This window comes from Schistocerca gregaria, chromosome 5, assembly GCF_023897955.1.
Source record: "Schistocerca gregaria isolate iqSchGreg1 chromosome 5, iqSchGreg1.2, whole genome shotgun sequence".
NCBI classification, from domain to species: domain Eukaryota; kingdom Metazoa; phylum Arthropoda; class Insecta; order Orthoptera; family Acrididae; genus Schistocerca; species Schistocerca gregaria.
This window is the reverse complement of record NC_064924.1, coordinates 88,890,055-88,914,120: the sequence shown is the minus strand read 5'-3', so window position 1 is coordinate 88,914,120 and position 24,066 is coordinate 88,890,055. Positions and strand designations below refer to the sequence as shown.

The window sequence follows — 24,066 nt, the reverse complement described above, 5'->3', positions numbered from 1 at the left end:
GTTCCTGGTATTGTATGTATGAACAGAGCTGTTTGTTGGAAAAAGAGTCAGTATAATCATAGCGTGTAGGCTTTCACGGCCGGTGTCTTCAGTAATTAAAACTTCCGGGCCAAGAGGCTGTGGTCCAATAGTAGAAATACTTCTCCCTGACATTACGTTGCCAGCTGAGGGCAACATCATCTGAGGTGAGTCTACAACTGGCTGCTAGGCCGTGGAGGTCTTGTTTGTATAAAGCGCGTAGAGGGCGCCACCACTCGTCACGTGCTGTCAACAGTAAAACTATCTCTGGCTGGTGTCATTACTCTCGATCGAAGGTAATCGATTGTCACACCTTGGGTACAAAGTCGATCGCCATATCTTATCTAATTTCAAGCCTTCTTCTTTCCTGTTAAAATTATTGTGGTGTTTAAAAATCTCTACAGCTTCTCTATACAAACGTGCATAATAATGCGATCTCTTAGCTAGCACAGTCGTCTTACTAAATTTTATTTCATGGTCACCGTTTGAAAAACATGTTCCGCTACAGCCGATTTGTCTGTGGGTCCCAGTCGACAGTTCCTTTTATGTTCAGTTAGGCGAGTGTTGATACTTCTTTTTGTGGTTCCAATGTAAATCTTTCCACAACTATACGGAATCTTATAGACACCAGAAGTAGCTAAAGGGTGTCGTGCATCTTTCGCCGATCTTAAGCATTCACTAATCTTCTTGATGGGTCTGAAGATTGTTTCAATTCTGAACTTGGCCAGCACTTTCCCGATACGGTCCGTAATATTGTGGATGAATGGAAGAAAATCTTTCCCCAACGATGGTTGTTGTTGTTGCACGTTTTCGGACATTTTTCTTCTGGGATGGAGTGTTCTATCTATCTCCTTGCCAGCGTACCCATTTTTCTGGAAAGCGGTTCGCAAGTGGTTTAGTTCCTCTTGCAAATAAGCTGGCTCACAGATTTTATTAGCAATGTCCACCAATGTCTTCATAATACCTCTCTTCTGCCTGGGATGATGGTTTGAATCCTTATGAAGATAACGATCGGTATGCATATCTTTTCTGTAGACTTTGTGACCCAGAGTCCCATCTGCTCATTTAATTACTGAGACGTCCATATGGAAACACGGTGAAGAAGAACTGAACTGTTTTTGAAGCATTTGAATAACAACAATTCAAAAATACAATTCACTATGGAGACAGAAAGTAATGGACAGATTAATTTTTTGGACATCTCAGTAATTAAACGAGCAGATGGGACTCTGGGTCACAAAGTCTACAGAAAAGATATGCATACCGACCGTTATCTTCATAAGGATTCGAACCATTATCCCAGGCAGAAGAGAGGTATTATCAAGACATTGGTGGACAGGACTAATAAAATCTGTGAGCCAGCTTATTTGCAAGAGGAACTAAACCACTTGCAAACCGCTTTCCAGAAAAATGGATACGCTGGCAAGGAGATAGATAGAACTATCCATCCCAGAAGAAAAATGTCCGAAAACGTGCAACAACAACAACCATCGTTGGGGAAAGTTTTTCTTCCATTCATCCACAATATTACGGACCGTATCAGGAAAGTTCAGGCCAAGTTCAGAATTGAAACAATCTTCAGACCCACCAAGAAGATTAGTGAATGCTTAAGATCGGCGAAAGATGCACGACACTCTTTAGCTACTCCTGGTGTGTATAAGATTCCGTGTAGTTGTGGGAAGGTTTACATTGGAACCACAAAAAGAAGTATCAACACTCGCCTAACTGAACATAAAAGGAACTGTCAACTGGGACCCACAGACAAATCGGCTGTAGCAGAACATGTTTTTCAAACGTGTGACCATGAAATAAAATTTAGAGAGAGGAGTGTGCTAGCTAAGACATCACATTACTATGCACCATGTATAGAGAGGCTGTAGAGATTTTTAAACACCACAATAATTTTAACAGGAAGGAAGAAGGCTTGAAATTAGATAAGATATGGCGATCGACTTTGTACCCAAGGTGTGACAATCGATTACCTTCGATTGAGAGTAATGACGCCAGCCAGATATAGTTTTACTGTTGACAGCACGTGACGAGTAGTGGCGCCCTCTACGCGCTCTATATAAACAGGACCTCCACGGCCTAGCAGCCAGTCGTAGACTCACCTCACATGATGTTGCCCTCAGCTGGCAACGAAATGTCAAGGAGAAGTATTTCTACTATTGGACCACAGCCTCTTAGCCCGAAAGTTTTAATTACTGAGAGTCAGTATAAATTTTAAAACTGAATAAATCATGGAATAATATAGATAGAGAGGTACAAATAGCCAGATATACTTGGAATGACATGGGGTTTTATTAGAACCAAAAAAAAATACAAACGTCCAAAAAATGTCCGACAGATAGCGCTTCATCTGATCAGAATAGCAATAATTAGCATAACAAAGTAAGACAATGCAAAGATGATATTCTTTACAGGAAATGCTCAATATGTCCACCAGCATCCCTCAACAATAGTTGTAGTCGAGGAATAACATTGTGAACAGCACTGTAAAGCATGTCTGGAGCTATGGAGAGGCATTGGCATCGGAGCATGTGTGTCAATTTTTAGCTCTCTATCTACATTTTTCCGGGATTTATTAAGTTTTCAAATTTATACTGACTTTTTGATCACCCGGTATTATTTAGGACAAATTTTATTGAGGAGTAAATACACTGAGAGGCAGTAGTTAGTATACCCAGTTCTTCGAAGAGGTTTCTACAGGAGGTCGTTGAATTTTCTCCACAAATAATAAATATTACACGCTTTTGGGCTCTGAAATTTTTGTTTGACTTGAAGAGTTACCCCAAAATATTATACCATATGACAATATGGAATGAAAGTAGGCAAAAGTATGCAAACTTTTTCATTTTTATGTCGCCTGTGTCTGCTAACACTCGAATTGCAAATACAGATTTGTTAAGGCATTCCTGCAGTTTTGTGGTGTTCTCCTCCCAACTGAATTTATTATCAAGTTGTAATCCCAGGAATTTAAGACTGTCATCCTCTTCTATCTGCTCTTCTTCATACTTTATGCATATGCTGGTTGGAAACCTCCTACTGGTTCTGAATTGCATGTAGTGAGTCTTTTCAAAGTTTAATGTCAGTGAGTTGGCTTTAAACCATTTATTAATATCCATGAATATATCATTAGCAGATATTTCTAGAACTACACTCGACATACTATTTATTGCAATACTCTTGTTTCATCTGCAAACAAAATGAACTCTGCTTCTGGCAGTGTAACTGATGAGAGATCATTAATGTACACTAGAAAAAGCAATGGCCCTAAGATGGATCCTTCTGGGACACCACATGTAATTTTTTCCCATTCTAATGATGACTGATGACTTAATTCACTAGTCCCTTGCACTGACACCCTTTGTTTTCTGTTGGCAAGGTATGACTTGAACTGTTGTGCAGCACTGCCCGTAACACCATAGAATTCTAATTTATTTAAAAGGATGTTGTGGTTCACACAATCAAATGCCTTTGACAAATCACAGAAAATACCTGCTGCTTGTAATTTGTTATTTAATGAATGAAGTACATTTTCACTGTAGGTGTAAATAGCCTTCTTGATATCAGAACCTTTCATAAATCCAAACTGTGTTCTTGATAATATGTTGTTTGTGGTCAGAGGATTGAGAAGCTGCCTATACATTACTTTTTCTAATATTTTGAGAATGCTGTTAGAAGTGAAATCGGTCTGTAGTTTGATGGTATCTCTTTATCCCTTTTCTTGAATAGTGGCTTAACATCTGCATATTTTAGCCAGCCAGGAAATGTCCCAGTTATAATTGACTAGTTACACAAGTAACTTAAAATTGTACTAAACTCACAAAAACATGCCTTAATTAACTTTGTTGATATTTCATTGTAACCACTAGAATGCTTCGTTTTTAGAGATTTTGTTATGGAAGTTATTTCTTTTGGTGAAGTGAGTGGCATATTCATGTACCTGAAACTATTTGTAAAGGCTAGTTTCAGATATTCAAGGGCATTATTTACGGATCCTGCCAATCTCATTCTATCAGTAACGGATATAAAGTACTTGTTAAATAGATTTGCCACACTATGCCCATCGGTTACTAATGTGTCATAAACCCTTAATGCTGTTTGCTCCTGTTCCTTTCTGGTTCTAACAGTTTCCTCTTTCACTATATCCCATATTGTTTTTATTTTGTTCCCTGACATTGCTATCTTCTTCTCGTAGTGCATTTGTTTAGATGTCTGAATTACTTTTTTTAAAAAATATTTTACAATACTCCTTGTATTTAGCTAAATTATCAGCATTGGAGCTATTCTTGGTCGACAGATACATTTTCCTTTTTGTCTTACAGGAAATCTTTATTCCTTGTGTAATCCATGGTTTTATTATAGACTTCTGTTTAATTTGAGTAACTTGTAGAGGAAAACAGTTTTCAAACATGGTACTGACATTATTCATGAATGTGTTAATATTTTTCATTCATGTCATCATCACTATAAACATCTTTCCAGTTCATATCTTTGAGCATTTTTCTAAAACACTCAATTTTTGGTTGATTGATTACTCTCCTGTACTCAGATTTAGCAGTCTTGATAATCTGCTTAGAATTTACATCTAAAACAAGGAGCTGCATGTCATGATCTGACAGTCCATTTATTGCAGGTTTTATGGTATGATTTTGTTCCTTTGATTTGTCTGTAAAAACATTATCAATGGCTGTCGAGGATTTAGTGATCCTAGTTGGAAAGTTTCCAGTGTGTGTTAGTTTGAAAGACAACATTACTAACTGCAGTAAATGTTTACTAGAAGATTGCATTAGAAAATCTGTGTTAAAGTGGCCAGCAATCAAAATTTCTTTGTTTCTTCATGTTAAATAACCCAAAAGAGCTTCTAGATTATTTATGAAGAGATTAGAATTTCCTGCAGGTGCTTGGTAAATAGTTACTATTACATAGGATCTGTTATGGAACCCTACTTCTGTTGCACATGCTTCTAGATGCTGCTCTAAACAGAATTTATTAATAATAATGTTCTTGAATTTATGGCAGTTTTTAATAAATGTGGTAACTTCTCCTCCATCCATATCTATTCTGTAGAAGTAGGAAGCTAGCTTAAATCCTGAAATGTCTATACCAGTGGTCACTTGATGTTCAGAGAGGCAGGTTATGTCAATTTCGTAAGATGAATTCATTTCATCAATTTCTTTCTGAATCCCGGAATGTTCTGGTGTAATAAAGATAACTGAAACTGCATAATAATGGGATTATAACTGCTTTGGCGAAGATGAACTGGCAGTTTCTGATTACTTTCTGTATGCTAAAATCTGGCTTCTGTTCATCTGTTTTTTCAAACTGAGTGTGTCTGCCAACCTCTCTTAAAACTTGTTTTCTTTCCCCCTTGCCTATCCTAAAAAAGGCATCCCTCTTGTACCTGTGACCACTGGTATTTTACCACTTGTGACAGTGTCCCCCCATAAGTTTTCTGCAATCAACCCAGACAGTTTTCCCTTCCCATTCCTATTGAGGTGAAGGCTATGTCTAGTGTAGTCCCACCTATCGATAGCATTCACAGGAATCAAACCAATATGGGACCCTGTATCCGTCCTAAGCAGCCACTCCAACTCCAAGTTCACTCTCCCAACAGAAGAGTTCAAATGAGGCCGATCATGGCATCTCAACACAAATCCCACACTCGTGTGCTTCGTTGCTTGCTGATGCTTTCTTGAAACAAATCTTTCACCTTAGTTTGCACAAATATAATGGAATGGACATAGTTGCATTCTTGCAAAGCTGGAATCACATGTTGTACATGTAGGTCATTATAATGTGTATGTCACTGTGCATGTAATAGGTCCATGAGGTGTTGTCTCCTTGGGGGGGGGGGGGGGGACCTAAACTAAACTCCACCCAAACAGGACATGAAGACTCAACAGTACTGACCTGTTGCTGTGTCATCCTCATCCCACAGACATCACTGGATATGGAGTGGCCTGTGGTTAGCACACCACTCTCCCGGCCTTATGTCAGTTTATGAGACCGGAGTCTCTATTCCTCAATCAAATAGCTCCTCAGTTTGCCTCACAGGGGCTGATTGCTGCACCTCACTTGTTAAGCAGGCTGGATAGTCATCCAAAAAAGTACTAGCCCAGCCTGAGAGTGCTTAACTTCAGTAATATGATGGGAACCAGTGTTACCACTGCGGCAAGGCCATTTGAAGAAAAACCAACTGATAATGAAGGAGGTGGTTTCACAAGCTCCACACACTCACATTAACTGTGTGCAATGGATGTTCCTGTACATTTGGCAGAGTAGAACCTCCTCATATATGACAGTTCTGTTCATTCACATCACCTTGCAAAGTAAAATGTATCTCGTCTGTTCAAACTGTATTCTGTGGCCACATTTCATCCATTCCCATGTGTGTGTATATTTATTATTATTATCGTTAATTCCCCATTGAGGAGAGCGTTAAAACACAATCAATATTCACAATGACAATATAGTACATAAATTGGTACATTTCAAATTCATGGCACTTTTTTCTGTCTCTTTCTTTTCTCTTCCCAAAAACCTCTCATAAATTCACTGTGCTTCTTCTTCCTCTCTTCTGTCCACTTCTTTCCTGCTTTCTTCTCTTTTGGTGTTTCATCGAATTTCTGTTTGTTGATTTTTTTCTCTGTATTTTCCTCTGTTTGATATTTCTTCTGTGGAGATGTTTAGATTTTTAAGGTCTTCCATTGTTTCCTTTATCCAGTTAGTTTTCACCTTATTCGTCACCACTATATTAAAAATCTTCTTGGTCAGCCTATTTTAATTCATCCTACGAATATGCCCATAGAATTTTGCCCTTCTTTTTCTGATATTGTCTGCAATTGTCTCTACCTGTTTGTACAATTCCTTTGTTGGTCTCTTTATCCAGAAACCCTTTCTCTGAACTGGCCCATAGATCTTTCTCAGAATTTTCCTCTCTTGCTTTTCCATTTCCTTGATTTTAGTTCTTCCTCTGATTACTGTTGTTTCTGAGGCATACAAGGCCTCAGGTAAGACTACTGTTTTGTAATGTCTTAATTTGGTATTGATGGAAATATTTCTTTTATTGTAATGGTTCCATGTAAGTCTGTATGCTTTTTGTAGTTTTGTAGCCCTTTCTTCATTGGCTGTTTGAATTCAGTCCTGTTTTCTGCATAGTCTCTCCCAGGTATTTGAAACTTTCTACTTGTGTTATTTTTCCGTACTTAGTTATCACTGGGCTTCTGTCTGCAGATTTGGTGTCCAAGTACTGTGTTTTTTCATATGATATTTGTAGTCCTGTTCTGGCTGCGATTTCATGCAATATCTCTAGGGCTTCTCTGGCTTCTTTTCTGTCATTTGTAATGATGGCTATATCGTCGGCAAAGGCCAGACATTTTATGTTGACGGTTCTATTTTTATCTCTCCCCATCTTTACCCCATTGATTCCTTTGCCCCACGTCCTAATTATTTTCTCTAAAACAGCGTTAAATAAAATGGGTGAAAGGCCATCTCCCTGTCTCACTCCTGTCTTGATTTCGAAAGATTCTGAGATCTCGCCCATGAACTTCACTTTTGACTTTGTATTTGTTAATGTTTCCTGAATTAGTTTTCTGGTCTTATTGTCTACCTTCATTTCTTCTAGTGTATTAAAAAGCGTTTTTCTGTCTATGGAATCGTAAGCCTTCTTGAAATCAAAAAATGTTACTGTGGTGTTTCTGGACTTTCTCATTGTTAATAATGTTCTCAGACACCAGATCTGCTCACTGCATGATCTTCCCTTCCTGAACCCTCCTTGCTATTCTCCGATCTGTGGATCTATCTGAGGTTCTAGGTGATTCAACAGAGCTTTTGATAGAATTTTGTATGCGACCGGCAGTAACGAAATTCCTCTGTAGTTATTAGGGTCTGTTTTGTCTCCTTTCTTGTGGGGGGAGGGGGTATTAGGGCTGACTTCCATTCTTCTGGTATCTTTTCTGTTTCCCAGATGTTTTTGATTATACTATGAATTTTGGGTGTAATGTTTTCATGGTCTAATTTCCAGATTTCTGCAATCAGTCCATCTTCACCTGGTGCTCTGTTATTTTTCAATGATTTTATTATTTTCACGATTTCTTCATATGTTGGGGGTTCAGAGTCCCGGTTGGGTTCTGGTTTTGTAAACTGTAATCTCTGTTTTGGTTTATCACAGTTAAGTAACGTTTCAAAGTATCTGGCTAATATTTCACAGTTTTTCTTCGGATTTGTCTCCAGTGTTCCATCTTGTCTTTTGAAGCATAAGCTTGGTGGCTGATATCCTGTCATATTTTCTCGGAATACTCTGTAAAAATTTCGTGTGTTGTTTCTGGTGAAGTCTTCTTCTATCTCCCTCAACCTGCTATTTTCGTAACCTCTTTTTTCTCTTCGGATTATTTTTGAAGTGTTTTTCTGTATCCTGTTGAAGTCCTCCCATTTTTCTTGTGTTTTATGGCTGTTAACTTTCTTCCAGGCTGGTATTCTCTCTTCTATGGCCCTGTCGCATGTCATGTTCCACCATCGGTGTTTCTCCTTGCCCTCTCCCTTGGAACCCGCATCCTTTCGTCTTTCCCTCTCCTTCCTGGGGAGGCAGCCATCGGTTGCTGGAGCTGGCGGTTGTGTGCGTGTGTTTGTGTGTTTTGTTCGTGTGCCTGTCTGCCGGCGCTTTCCCGCTTGGTAGGTATATATATATATATTAAAAACAAAGATTCCAAGACTTACCAAGCGGGAAAGCGCCGGCAGACAGGCACATGAACAAAACACACAAATACACACACAGAATTACGAGCTTTCGCAACTGGCAGTTGCTTCGTCAGGAAGGAAGGAAGGAGAGGGAAAAATGAAAGGATGTGGGTTTTAAGGGAGAGGGTAAGGAGTCATTCCAATCCCGGGAGCGGAAAGACTTCCCTTAGGGGAAAAAAAGGACAGGTGTACACTCGCGCGCACACACACACACACACACACACACACACACACACACACACACACACACACACATATCCATCCGCACATACACAGACACAATTTACATCAATATATATATATATATATATATATATATATATATATATATATAAAATAGAAAAAAACTTCCACATGGGAAAAATACATTAAAAACAAAGATTCCAAGACTTACCAAGCAGGAAAGTGCCGGCAGACAGGCACAATGAACAAAACACACAAACACACACACAGAATTACTAGCTTTCGCAACCAATGGTTGCTTCTTCAGGAAGGAGAGGGAAAGACGAAAGGATGTGGGTTTTAAGGGAGAGGGTAAGGAGTCATTCCAATCCCGGGAGCGGAAAGACTTCCCTTAGGGGGAAAAAAAGGACAGGTGTACACTCGCGCACACACACACACTCACACATATCCATCCGCACATACACAGACACAAGCTTGTGTCTGTTGTGTGTGTGTAGAGTAGTTATTTTTAACCCAGGTGTGTGGCGTCGGTTCTTTCAGACATGTCTGAAAGAATAGACACGATTTATGATTCAGTGGCTATATGTATACATGAGGTAAGAGAAATACAGACATCAGCCACAATTTGGCACTGAAAGAAATTCAGTCGCAACAAGTCAAAATTTATGCCAGATGTGGACTCAAACTGAAATTTCTCACTGTATGTGAATGTTGCCTTAACAGCTTCGGCTAACCGAGCATGTTTTCCATTCAATCCGAACTCTCAACCTGTGGCACAATACATATGTAGCATCCATTGTCCATTATCTTCATTGCTCACAGCTTCACCCAATTCGTGCAAGAGTTTGAACTTAGTGTGCATATGTACCAAAACTGTAATTAATAGACACCAAGGCAAATATACCGGCTGGTTATAATTAAATTGACAGCTGCTGTGTGGGTTGTATACATCGCAGGTCACAGAAACAACATAGGTGTGCAGAAAGAGATTTTCACTCTGCTGCGGAGTGTGCGCTGATATGAAACTTCCTGGCAGATCAAAACTGTGTGCCCGACTGAGACTCGAACTCGGGACCTTTGCCTTTCGTGGGCAAGTGCTCTACCACTGAGCTACCAAAGCCCGACTCACGCCCAGTACTCACAGCTTTACTTCTGCCAGTACCTCGTCTCCTACCTTCCAAACTTTACAGAAGCTCTCCTGCAAATCTTGCAGAACTAGCACTCCTGAAAGAAAGGACATTGCGGAGACATGGCGTAGCCACAGCCTGGGGGATGTTTCCAGAATCTGCCAGGAAGTTTCAACATAGGTGTGTTCATAAACCAGTGCGGTCACAGAGAATGTTGAAAAAAGTAATTGTTCCTCTTTCTGCAACCAGGTGAAAACATGGTGCTGTAAGAAGAAAAAATGTGGAATGTTTCCTATTATAAAATCATTATGCTGTTTCTCACTTGGCAACACATGTTGATTTCTGTTGTGAAGTTGTTGTTAGTGTAAAGGGTTAAGAACGTTGATGTTTTCCATATGAAAACCAAGCGCTGTTGAGAGAGAAGACTGTGCACTACTGGTAAACTTGTATTATCAGAATGGCAGTAACAGCAGCAATGGATAGCAGGAATATAATCAACAGAAGCAGCTACGAAGAGGCTCCATGTCAATAAATGGGATAGAGAATATGATCAAGAAATTTAAAGAAACAGGTGAATTAGGCAGTGCAGCAGGAAGGAGGCAGCGGCTCATCCACATGGCAGTTGTTGTTGAAGTTGCTGTAGCTATAGCTGACTGTGCAGCATTTACCTCAAATTCCACAGTCAGTACTTGAACTGAGTCACGGGAATTGCCTCTCACTGATCAACAGTTCGAAAGATTTTGTGGTGCTTTTTATACTGGTATCCCTACAGGATTCAGATACAGAATGTGCACCAAATGAAGACCCAACATTGGCTACGAAGCCATGATTTTGCCCCCTCCCCCCCTATTATATATACATATATATATCGATGGTTGCTTCTTCAGGAAAGAGGGAAGGAGAGGGAAAGACAAAAGGATGTGGTTTTTAAGGGAGAGGGTAAGGCAAATGCCTTTAAATATGTCTGCTTGTGTCTGTGTATGTGCAGATGGATATGTGTGTGTTTGCGAGTGTACACCTGTCCTTTTTTCCCCCTAAGGGAAGTCTTTCTGCTTTCGGGATTGGAATGACTTCTTACCCTCTCCCTCAAAACCCACATCCTTTCGTCTTTCCCTCTCCTTCCCTCTTTCCTGAAGAAGCAACCATCGGTTGCGAAAGCTAGAAATTCTGTGTGTGTGTTTGTGTGTTTTGTTCATTGTGCCTGTCTGCCGGTGCTTTCCCACTTGGTAAGTCTTGGAATCTTTGTTATAAAATAGAGAGAAACTTCCACATGGGAAAAATATATTAAAAGCTAAGATTCCAAGACTTACCAAGCGGGAAAGTGCCAGCAGACAGGCACAATGAACAAAACACACAAACACACACACAGAATTACTAGCTTTTGCAACCGATGGTTGCTTCTTCAGGAAAGAGGGAAGGAGAGGGAAAGACGAAAGGATGTGGGTTTTGAGGGAGAGGGTAAGCAGTCATTCCAATCCCCGGAGCAGAAAGACTTCCCTTAGGGAGAAAAAAGGACAGGTGTACACTCGCGCGCGCGCACACACACACACACACACACACACACACACACACACACACACACACACATATCCATCCGCACATACACAGACACAAGCAGACATATTTAAAGGCAAAGAGTAAGAACAGAGATGTCAGTTGAGGCGGAAGTACAGAGGCAAAGAAGTTGTTGAAAGACAGGTGAGGTATGAGCGGCGGCAACTTGAAATTAGCAGAGGTTGGGGCCTGGCAGATATCGAGAAGAGAGGATATACTGAAGGGCAAGTTCCCATCTCCGGAGTTCGGCTAGGTTGGTGTTGGTGGGAAGTATCCAGATAACTCGGACGGTGTAACACTGTGCCAAGATGTGCTGGTCGTGCACCAAGGCACGTTTAGCCACAGGGTGATCCTCATTACCAACAAACACTGTCTGCCTGTGTCCATTCATGCGAATGGACAGTTTGTTGCTGGTCATTCCCACATAGAAAGCGTCACAGTGCAGGCAGGTCAGTTGGTAAATCACGTGGGTGCTTTCACATGTGGCTCTCCCTTTGATCGTGTACACCTTCCGGGTTACAGGACTGGAGTAGGTGGTGGTGGGAGGGTGCATAGGACAGGTTTTACACCAGGGGCGGTTGCAAGGGTAGGAGCGAGAGGGTAGGGAAGGTGCTTTGGGGATTTCATAGGGATGAACCAAGAGGTTACGAAGGTTGGTGGATGGCGGAAAGACACTCTTGGTGGAGTGGGGAGGATTTCATGAAGGATGGATCTCATTTCGGGGCAGGATTTTAGGAAGTCGTATCCCTGCTGGAGAGCCACATTCAGAGTCTGATCCAGTCCCGGGAAGTATCCTGTCACAAGTGGGGCACTTTTGGGGTTCTTCTGTGAGAGGTTCTGGGTTTGAGGGGATGAGGAAGTGGCTCTGGTTATCTGCTTCTGTACCAGGTCGGGTGGGTAGTTGCGGGATGCGAAAGCTGTTTTCAGGTTGTTGGTGTAATGGTCGAGGGATTCAGGACTGGAGCAGATTCGTTTGCCATGAAGGCCTAGGCTGTAGGGAAGGGACCGTTTGATATGGAATAGGTGGCAGCTGTCATAATGGAGATACTGTTGCTTGTTGGTGGGTTTGATGTGGACGGATGTGTGAAGCTGGCCATTGGACAGATGGAGGTCAATGTCAAGGAAAGTGGCATGGGATTTGGGGTAGGACCAGGTGAATCTGATGGAACCAAAGGAGTTGAGGTTGGAGAGGAAATTCTGGAGTTGTTCTTCACTGTGAGTCCAGATCATGAAGATGTCATCAATAAATCTGTACCAAACTTTGGGTTGGCAGGCTTGGGTAACCAAGAAGGCTTCCTCTAAGCGACCCATAAATAGGTTGGCATACGAGGGGGCCATCCTGGTACCCATGGCTGTTCCCTTTAATTGTTGGTATGTCTGGCCTTTAAAAGTGAAGAAGTTGTGGGTCAGGATGAAGCTGGCTAAGGTGACGAGGAAAGAGGTTTTAGGTAGGGTGGCAGGTGGTCGGCGTGAAAGGAAGTGCTCCATTGCAGTGAGGCCCTGGATGTGCGGGATATTTGTGTATAGGGAAGTGGCATCAATGGATACAAGGATGGTTTCCGGGGGTAACAGACTGGGTACGGATTCCAGGCGTTCGAGAAAGTGGTTGGTGTCTTTGATGAAGGATGGGAGACTGCATGTAATGGGTTGAAGGTGTTGATCTACGTAGGCAGAGATACGTTCTGTGGGGGCTTGGTAACCAGCTACAATGGGGCGGCCAGGATGTTTGGGTTTGTGAATTTTAGGAAGTAGGTAGAAGGTAGGAGTGCGAGGTGTCGGTGGGGTCAGGAGTTTGATGGAGTCAGGTGAAAGGTTTTGTAGGGGGCCTAAGGTCCTGAGGATTCCTTGAAGCTCCGCCTGGACATCAGGAATGGGATTACCTTGGCAAACTTTGTATGTAGGGTTGTCTGAAAGCTGACGCAGTCCCTCAGCCACATACTCCCGACGATCAAGTACCACGGTCGTGGAACCCTTGTCAGCCGGAAGAATGATGATGGATTGGTCAGCTTTCAGATCACGGATAGCCTGGGCTTCGGCTGTGGTGCTGTTGGGAGCCGGATTAAGGTTTTTCAAGAAAGATTGAGAGGCAAGGCTGGAAGTGAGAAATTCCTGGAAGGTTTGGAGAGGGTGCAACCGCACCGGGTGTAAAACCTGTCCTATGCACCCTCCCACCACCACCTACTCCAGTCCTGTAACCTGGAAGGTGTACACGATCAAAGGGAGAGCCACGTGTGAAAGCACCCACATGATTTACCAACTGACCTGCCTACACTGTGACGCTTTCTATGTGGAAATGACCAGCAACAAACTGGCCGTTTGCATGAATGGACACAGGCAGACAGTGTTTGTTGGTAATGAGGATCACCCTGTGGCTAAACATGTCTTGGTACACGGCCAGGATCTCCCTGTGGCTAAACATGCCTTGGTGCACGGCCAGCTCATCTTGGCACAGTGTTACACCGTCCGAGTTATCTGGATACTTCCCACCAACACCAACCTATCCGAACTCCGGAGATGGGAACTCGCCCTTCAGTATATCCTCTCTTCTCGATATCTGCCAGGCCTCAATCTCCGCTAATTTCAAGTTGCCGCCGCTCACACCTCACCTGTCTTTCAACAACTTCTTTGCCTCTGTACTTCTGCCGTGACTGACATCTCTGCCCTTACTCTTTGCCTTTAAATATGTCTGCTTGTGTCTGTGTATGTGTGGATGGATATGTGTGTGTGTGTGTGTGTGTGTGTGTGTGTGTGTGTGTGTGTGTGTGTGTGTGTGTGTGCGCGTGAGTGTACACCTGTCCTTTTTTCCCCCTAAGGGAAGTCTTTCCGCTCCCGGGATTGGAATGACTCCTTACCCTCTCCCTTAAAACCCACATCCTTTTGTCTTTCCCTCTCCTTCCCTCTTTCGTGAAGAAGCAACCATCGGTTGCAAAAGCTAGTAATTCTGTGTGTGTGTTTGTGTGTTTTGTTCATTCTGCCTGTCTGCCGGCACTTTCCCGCTTGGTAAGTCTTGGAATATATATACACACACACACACACACACACACACACACACACACACACACACACACACACACACACTCCTGGAAATGGAAAAAAGAACACATTGACACCGGTGTGTCAGACCCACCATACTTGCTCCGGACACTGTGAGAGGGCTGTAAAAGCAATGATCACACGCACAGCACAGCGGACACACCAGGAACCGCAGTGTTGGCCGTCGAATGGCGCTAGCTGCGCAGCATTTGTGCACTGCCGCCGTCAGTGTCAGCCAGTTTGCCGTGGCATACGGAGCTCCATCGCAGTCTTTAACAATGGTAGCATGCCGCGACAGCGTGGACGTGAACCGTATGTGCAGTTGACGGACTTTGAGCGAGGGCATATAGTGGGCATGCGGGAGGCCGGGTGGACGTACCGCCGAATTGCTCAACACGTGGGGCGTGAGGTCTCCACAGTACATCGATGTTGTCACCAGTGGTCGGCGGAAGGTGCACGTGCCCGTCGACCTGGGACCGGACCACAGCGACGCACGGATGCACGCCAAGACCGAAGGATTCTACGCAGTGCCGTAGGGGACCACACTGCCACTTCCCAGCAAATTAGGGACACTGTTACTCCTGGGGTATCGACGTGGACCATTCGCAACCGTCTCCATGAAGCTGGGCTACGGTCCCGCACACCGTTAGGCTGTCTTCCGCTCACGCCCGAATATCTTGCAGCCCGCCTCCAGTGGTGTCGCGACAGGCGTGAATGGAGGGACGAATGGAGACGTGTCGTCTTCAGCGATGAGAGTCGCTTCTGCCTTGGTGCCAATGATGGTCGTATGCGTGTTTGGCACCGTGCAGGTGAGCGCCACAATCAGGACTGCATACGACCGAGGCACACAGGGCCACTACCCGGCATCATGGTGCGGGGAGTGATCTCCTACACTGGCCGTACACCTCTGGTGATCGTTGAGGGGACACTGAATAGTGCACGGTACATCCAAACCCTCATCGAACCCATCGTTCTACCATTCCTAGACCGGCAAGGGAACTTGCTGTTCCAACAGGACAATGCACGTCCGCATGTATCCCGTGCCACCCAACGTGCTCTAGAGTAGTAACTACTCTTTCTACAAACTATCTGAATACATAAGTTCAAGGACTGAAAAGTTTTGTTAACTACATGGGAAGTTAATTAAAAATCTGCCCTGTAAACTGTACTTGGCATTTAAAAATGGGTAACTATTTTCTTTGAAAAATTCCAGTGTCTCCAAATATTAAGTTATTAATAGGAGATTACCAAGATAGGAGGAGGGGAAGCATCAGTCATAAATTTTTGATGTGTTTATTGGAGATCAATTTCACCTGCTATGTAGCTATCTCCGTGATAAATGAATATAAGAACATAATGAGAATCAAGCTATGAAATATAAATTAAAACCAGATCACAAATACAGAACTGTAAATTTACATATCACTTATATCCAGGTCATGATGACTCATCAGAAACATAATAGCACATGGTACCACTTGACATGACTGACAACAAACATCAGTTAAACTGAGCTTGATGCTCACATTTCCATGCAGCTAACCTCGGTATGTGACATCAGTAGCAACTAATGTCCTCTTTATTACTGTCATTTGTGTTCTCCTTTTTTTTTACATTATTTGAAAAGCAAAATATATAAAACTACAGTAGCATCCTTAAATACTAAAATACATTCAGTAATTGAAGGAAGAATCCCCTTGTAGGTGGCACACATTAAAATACTAGTAGTATTTCTTTCATATAAAACCTAAAGCCTGTAGTAATATTAAGAAACAAGTTATACGCTATGCATACATTTCACATGCTGGGTTCATAATTCTCTCTTCCAGGTTAGATTACATTCAGAAAAGTAATTTATATGGTTGTAAGTATGAACCAGTGTTACAACCTCTCTACCAAATTGGGTTACATTCAGAAAAGTAACTTATATAGTTGTAAGTATGAACTAGTGTTACGACCTCAAGGAAAATGCAGCATACATAATGACTTATAAAATCTTATCACTGGTTATTGTAGGAACATATATCTAACTTGATTTGGCATTAATAATAAAATCACACCTCACAACTGGAGCTACTGCATAAGAAGTAATGGCAGATTTTTGGATTCTGTTAAAGAAATGGAGATATTTGATTGTCAGAGATTTTCTCCATGCCATCTTGCTCAGGAGCAGTTGACAATTAGAAGCACCTGGTTTTAGGAGGGTATCAGAGGCCATCTAATTAATAAAAATAAGGAGCTGTATAGGTCCAAAGGAGGATACACAACACCTCATAAGTATAGCTGTATGTACTGCAGTGCACCATTTCAGTAAGTGAGAATGAAATGTAGAATACGTGTTTTTCAGTAGCCACTGACAGTACATGTATCTGTATTATTATTAACATCAAACCAAGTTACACATGTTTCTATAATACACAGTGATAAGATTTTATAAAACATGTTGTACATTGCATTCTCCTGTAGATTGTAACACTGTCTCATACTTGACAACCATGTAAGTTACTTTTCTTAATGTAATCCTATTTAGAAGAGGGAACTATGAACTCAGCATTTGATATACATCGATAATGTATATGTTTGGCTTTAGGTTTTATATAAGAGAAATATTACTAGTATTTTAATTTGTGCCACCTGCCAGTGGATTATTTGTTCAGTTACTGACTGTATTTTAGTATTTAAGGAAGCCATTTAGTTTTACATATTTTACTTTTCAAATAGTGTAAAAATAAGTAGAATACAAGTGACGGTAATAAAGAGAGCACTAGCCCACACCATATACTGAGTTTAGCTGCATGAAAATATAAGCAGCAATCTCACTTCAACTCATGTCTGTTATCTGTAATGTCAAATGGTACCACATGCTACTATATTTATAGTGGGTCATCATGACTTGGATATAATTAGTATGTAAATTTATGGTTTACAAGCTGATATATTTGTGATCTGGTTTGAATTTATATTTTAATATTTGATTCTCATTATGTTCTTGTATTAATTTACAACCAATGCTACCCTACTTCCTGCCTTGGATCTCATTAATACAGCCTTGGAGCACACTGTTCATGTTGAAAACAAATCTGAATAGGAGATAAGAAGCAGCTATTTAGTACAACTGAGTAAGCAACAACTTTTTTCAAAGTTGCAAATTTCTTTCCAACTTTCTTGATTAAATTTAGTGTGCATAAGCATATTTAACATTAAGCAGTATAGTGATGGTTTATTGTTCAGTTAGTATGCACATTAAATTTCTGTGACATGCCTATTTTTAATTTTTATTTTTTTTATAATTTTTTTGTTAATGTATGTTTTGAGACCCTGAAGGTTCTCCTCATTGATGGCATCTACAGAACATAATTAATTACAGTGAAACCTCTTTATAACATTCCTCCATATAATGTTTTCCTCTATGTTACATCTGTTTTTTGGTCCCGACTAAAAGCCTATATAAACAATGTTAAATTTACTGTGTTTCCGGTATATTACAATTTCCTCCATGTAACACTCATATTTTCGGAACCCATGTCAATTATTTACCTCTTTATAACGTTTAAGTGACTGGATGTAGACGCATCATTTTCTGTTCTGTGGGTTCACAGTTTGCACCGGCTCAGTAAGCCCGCGCTCAGCGTATTTCATATGTCAGCGGCAGAACCTGGTCATGTGACATGTGACACACATTCTGCTTGCGATCTTTTTGGCGCCATTTACTTTCACCCATCCACCTACCGGGCCCCATGTTTTAATTACAGAAAACTAATCATTCTATACATTGAACATTTGCAATGAATATCATATTACAGTGTTGTGAAAATTTAAAATGTCATCCTATGGCACGATTTGTCAAAGCTGATGAGTGGTATCACGATCTTCAGTAATTCCCTACAATTATTATTTGGAAGCCTTCCTCTTTATAGTGCTTTCCTCCATACAGTGTTCAGAATTTGTGGTCCCTTGAAAAATGTTATGTAGAGGTTGCACTGTAATTAATTTTTATCGTGAAGGCATAAAGTGTCAGCTGTACTTACACTAGTGCATTTACCAGAAATGTGTGAAATTCCTCAGTGGTTAGGACACTGGACTTACTTTCTGGAGGACAACGGTTGAAATCTGCAGCCAGCCACCCTGATTTAGGTTTTCCGTAATTTCCCTAAATTGAACTAGTCAGATGCTGGGATGGTGCATTTGAAATGTGCAGCAGATTTCCTTCATCATCCTTGAAACACTCAGGTACTCTGTCTCTAATGACCTTATTGTCAGTTGGGATGCCAAACCGTAATCTTGCTTCCTTCATTCCTTCCGTTCTTCATTCTTTCCTTATTTTTCCAAAGGAATTTCTAAAATACTGTGTCAAATATAACAACCATTTTGTGTATCAATTCCTAATTAATTTATATTGTACTCTTGAGCTGATATAGGGCAGCAGTATGAAATGTATGTGTGTATATAGCAGGCAGCCATTAATATGACTAGTATCTATAACAGAATGTAAGCTACAACATTAAAAGAAAACGTTCTGTCACTGTGCTAAAGTTCAGCCTGAACTTTGCTATGGACCATCCACATGCTTTTCTCAATTGCAGTACAGCACAGGTGTTGGCAGTGCCTGTGCTTGTTGTGCTTGGTGACAGGCATTTATAGAGTGAATGATGAGGCGTTAGATGGAAAAGTAATATTGAGACTTATGATATAAATAAAGATTTTTTCTGGGAATTTCTGTAGTTAATATGTATTACTTTTAATGATTTTGTATTGAGATAAATATTCAAGTATATGTCTGAACTACGGAATATGTGTAATGGTGAATGTTCTACACTATTTAATTCATACGAAATATGTAACTCTTCTTTTGGTGATGGATAGACTCAAATTCCTACGTCGTGTAGGCAGCCCTTTCTTCATTTTCTGCAATTGCAGCATATTTGAATTTCTGTCGTTGGGGTATGTAGCAATTTGTATGAGGAAATATTACTAATTATTTATTCTTAAATGTAGACGATGATGTTGGTGACAGACAGCTATGAATTATTCATGTTTTATGGATGGTCCTTTATTAATTTTCGAGTTTCACTGAATCTTGATATTTCTGTTATGAGGCAGTAATCACAGGATCTGTCAAAACTGAGGAAATTTTTGTTTTATGACAGTCTGATATGAAGTAATTGTGTAAAATACACAGCTGAGGTATTGATGACAATCACAAACCATTTCTGCTGGGTGGATGGCTGTTTGTTACTTTTCTGATATTCCAGAAACCTGGCATTTGTTTTATGACCTGTAGTGTAACCTGAGGTCTAGATTGTGTTGGGAGACAACAGTTTTGTTGTGAGTTGGTAAAGTCAATGAATGTGAAAGCAGAAAAGTTGTTGTGGTGACAGGCCGATCTGTAACAGAGCCTGACATCTAAGTTTTTGGAAGGCAGCAGTTTGTAAGTTGACAAAGCTAACAATTATGAAAGCAGAAAACCCAGTTGTGGTGACAGACTGATCTGTAGTGTAGCCAGAGGTCTGGGTTAGATTAGAAGGCAACAGTTTGGTTGTGAGTTGATGTGGCCAACGAATGTGATAGCAGAAAACATGGTTGTGGTGACTGGCAGATCTGTAGTGCAGGCCAAGGTCTTGGTTGGGTTGGTAAAACAGTTTGGTTGTGAGTGGGCAAATCCAACAAAACTGAATATGAAATGGAGATGGACAGAATGACCTATGATGTAGCCCAAGCTCTATGTAAGTATTATGTGTCTCAACTTCTTAAGGTATTGGCAGTGATAAAAAGGTAGTACGGTAATGTAAGTTTGATTAACATCTTTCTAATGTGCTGCATTGATCTATGTGATCAGAGCATATCAAAAGATGGTAGGGCTGTGTCATGGTGGTTATGTCCCAACAACCCTGAGAAAAATGTTACTGACATCATTTACATTTTTATAAATATTAACTTTTAATTTTCCAAGGTGACTATGTCAGTTTTTAATCACCTTAGAAGGCAGCCCTAGATGTTAATGCTTCATTTGGTGTTCTTTTAAGTAGCCAGTAAGAAATACCAAAACAGCTGCCTTCAGCCAGAGAAAGCACTCTCTTTTGACTCAACAATTTGACTTCGTACAATATTGCAGTGCCAGTGTTGTTCAGAAGTATGATGCAGGTTCCTTCAGACATGCATGCATTTCTGAAGGAACATTCCATCATACTTCTGAACAACACAGGCACTGCATTATTGTATTTATCTGCTGACACCAGGCAAACAACCTTCAACTAAAATATCTCCCCTGTACAGAATAAACCTAATGAATGTACAAGGACATGTTGTGAACACAGTGTTGATTACATGTGGAAGTTTTGGTATGGCTATGAGTCATGCTTGGATAGCCTAATGGGAAGACAGCCACTCGCATTAAGTGAGAGAACCAGGATCAAGTCTAAGCCCGCACAAATTTTCATTGCTGTCAGTCCATTATACAGCTGATGATTGTCCATATTCGCAACTGTGAATACGTTTCATGAATTTGATTTCAGTCCATTGTGTTTTGAACCGTGCCCTTTGAACAATTTCTGTATAGAGAATTTCTCCTGATGGAACACAAAGGTGACATTACGTGTTGTATGTCTCACTGGCTTAGAGCCAGTTGTGGAAAATGTCTGAAGTATAGTGGGAATATTAGTCTTATTTATCATAAGAATAGTACAGGTGAAGTGCAGTGGAGCTGCAAAAAGATGTATCGTACAGTTAGCTACAGCTTGGTTTCAGGGAAGTAAGGTAAGTGTTGCAAAAATTCTGCACTTAACTTCTCTGGGTGAAAACCTGCAGAAACCTTTTTTTAAATGATGTACTGCACTTCTCTGAGAAGACATTTGTGGAAAGGAGAAGCTTGTGCAGAGAAGTGTGTACTGAAATGTGTTTTAACGAAAGTGAGAAAGTTGGTGGCAGTAGGGCTATTGTGGAAATCAACGAGGCTATGTTTGCAAGGAGGAAATTTGGCAGTGACAAAAAAAGGAGTAATAATAATAATAATAATAATAATAATAATATAGGAAGTCGAGTGTTCAAAGGAATTGAAAGAGGAACCCCCAAGTGATGTCCAAAATTGTTTCCTGACGTACAAAGAAGGCGCTGCTCGGTAATATCTTTTGAGTACAGCCCGTCAGAAGCAACAGAAATTTTTGACTACTTTATGTCACATAAATAAGTGTTTGAATGATGAAGGATTCAAGCATTTTACTGTTAAACACAAAGTGGAATTTAACAATCTCAAAACAGGTGCACAACCGATAGCATAGAAGTCATCTGGTTGGCCAAATGAAGATTGCTTCATAGAACTGGACAGTGCAGTTCGATAGCCATTTGTTTGAGTATGTGGGGTGCAGAAGATATGGTGAAAAGAAGGGTCCATTTGTGCATTTTATGAAGTGTGTAGCAACAGGGTATGAGCTGCAGTGCAACAAGTTCTTTTGAATGAATTCCTGATGTCATCATTATTTTTATATTTTCTGGCATTCCTTCCTTGTTCCTATATTACTATTTTCTTGAAGATGTGATCCATCAATGCAGCTAAACAAAATGCTGTTTATTTTTATGTCATACATGTTTAGTTTCCTTTTATTTACAAAGTGTCATTAGAGACCTTAATATGTGATGTTTCATAAATACAAAAAAGTGAAACACCTGTCATATAAAGATGAAGTCTTATTTAATTGCAGAGACAGGACATGTTTGCAAGTATATAATGATACCAGCACCACTTGTGTTAAATAATTTATTACCATATGTGCATCTGTGTTTTCTGTGGAACTGCAGTTCCATTGCATGCTATGATCAAGAATGTTACATTAAAATGCAATATTTGTTTCTCCTGTGACTGAAAGTAAAACATAATTGTTGTTGGCTATACAAATCAGCTATCCTACCAGGTTAGCTTCCTTTTATCGCTCACGGAAGAGTTACCAACATGCACTTCAAGGTAGGAACACTGATGACCTCGTGTCAAGCTTTACTAAAATTTATCAACCAGTGTATCTTTGCCAGACAGACCAAATGAATTTTATGGGTAGTTCCTGAATGGTCATATACTTGTAATGTCTTACGCAAGTGGATTTATGTTTTCTGCTATGTTGTATTGCTATGAGTATGCAGACAGGGAGAACAGGTATTACATGCAGTTATGTGATTTGACTAAGAGAGATTTAATAAAGAATTATTTTGATTCAGTTTATGTGTAATGGCTTCTAGTTTACTTTCTTATTTCAGGTGCCTGATTTGACTCATGGAGCTCCAAACTTGCCTTTTATTTCCCCGCTGTATCACCTCCATCAGCAGCAGCAGCAGCAGCAACAGGTGTTACCACAGCAACAGCAGATTCCTGGGGGATTGGCATCTCCTGTGCTGCCCAACAATCGATTTTTTGATGTGGTCAGTAATGGGAATGCCCAAAAAATGAATGTGCATCCTGAGGATGAAAACAGACTAGTGTACAATATTCAGATGAATGTACCATCTCCTCTTCCTTATGAAGGGAACTTCAATAATATTGTTGAAACAGCTGTTCCAAATGAAATGAAATTTAATGGTGTTGTTGACTCAGTCATCCTCAACACACCCAGGAAGCAAAATGTCCACCCCAATGGTGGTGGCAGTATAAATCCATTTCAGATGAATAGTTTGCAGAAAGCAGTGAATTTAGTTGCAAATGGTGCAGGTGATAATTTGAATATTGATGGGCAAATTCTGAATTTGCCTAGTCGTCCAACTGTGCTTCCTAGCTTGATTAAGACATCTGCAGAGTCTGTTGCATCACACCTTGGACAAAATGACTTTGGACTGCCATTGACAATTCCAGCTGCTGCACCACTGATAGCCGTTACACCACCAACAGCCAGCTCTTTCTCCAAGCATATACCAGTTGCCGAAGAATCTGCAAGTCAAAATAACAGTAAATCAGAAAAGGTAAGCATAATTACATTTTCAACATGATCCCTCCCTCCTCCTACCCCCCCCCCCCCAAAAAAAAAATAAAACCTTTTCCTCCGAACCCTCACACTCACACTCCTACTCAACCTCACATCTCTGAACTAGTGCAAGCTACAAGTGATATTTTTACTTCTACATACCTCTGCTGGATAACAAATATTTTAATGTGATCTTATGTATCTTATGTGTTTTTAGTCCACTATTGAGCATCCACAAGAAAATTGTTAAAAGGTCCACATACTTTAAGTTTGTTTATTGGCTAGGTGAGAAAAGGTCACACTTTTAATAAGTTCATGTGAAATTTTCAAAAAAATATTTTGTAAGCGCTGAGTACAGGCCAGTATTGTGTTCTGCAGTCAAATAGGCCTAAGAGCAAAATTTGTGTTTGTTCTCAGATTTCTCTCACAATTCAGCAGTGTATTTAACAAATAACTTTGGAAAGGTATTC

At 40.7% G+C, this 24,066-nt stretch overlaps 1 protein-coding gene across 1 annotated transcript in view; it reads left to right on the top strand.

Moving 5' to 3' along the window:
• LOC126272585 (interleukin-1 receptor-associated kinase 1-like) overlaps nucleotides 1-24,066 on the top strand; it is a 148,314-nt gene that overhangs the window by 109,823 nt on the left and 14,425 nt on the right. The window contains exon 12 of the mRNA XM_049975511.1: nucleotides 22,899-23,594. Within this exon, the coding sequence (XP_049831468.1) occupies nucleotides 22,899-23,594 (696 nt within the window). The remainder of the gene's footprint in view (nucleotides 1-22,898; nucleotides 23,595-24,066) is intronic.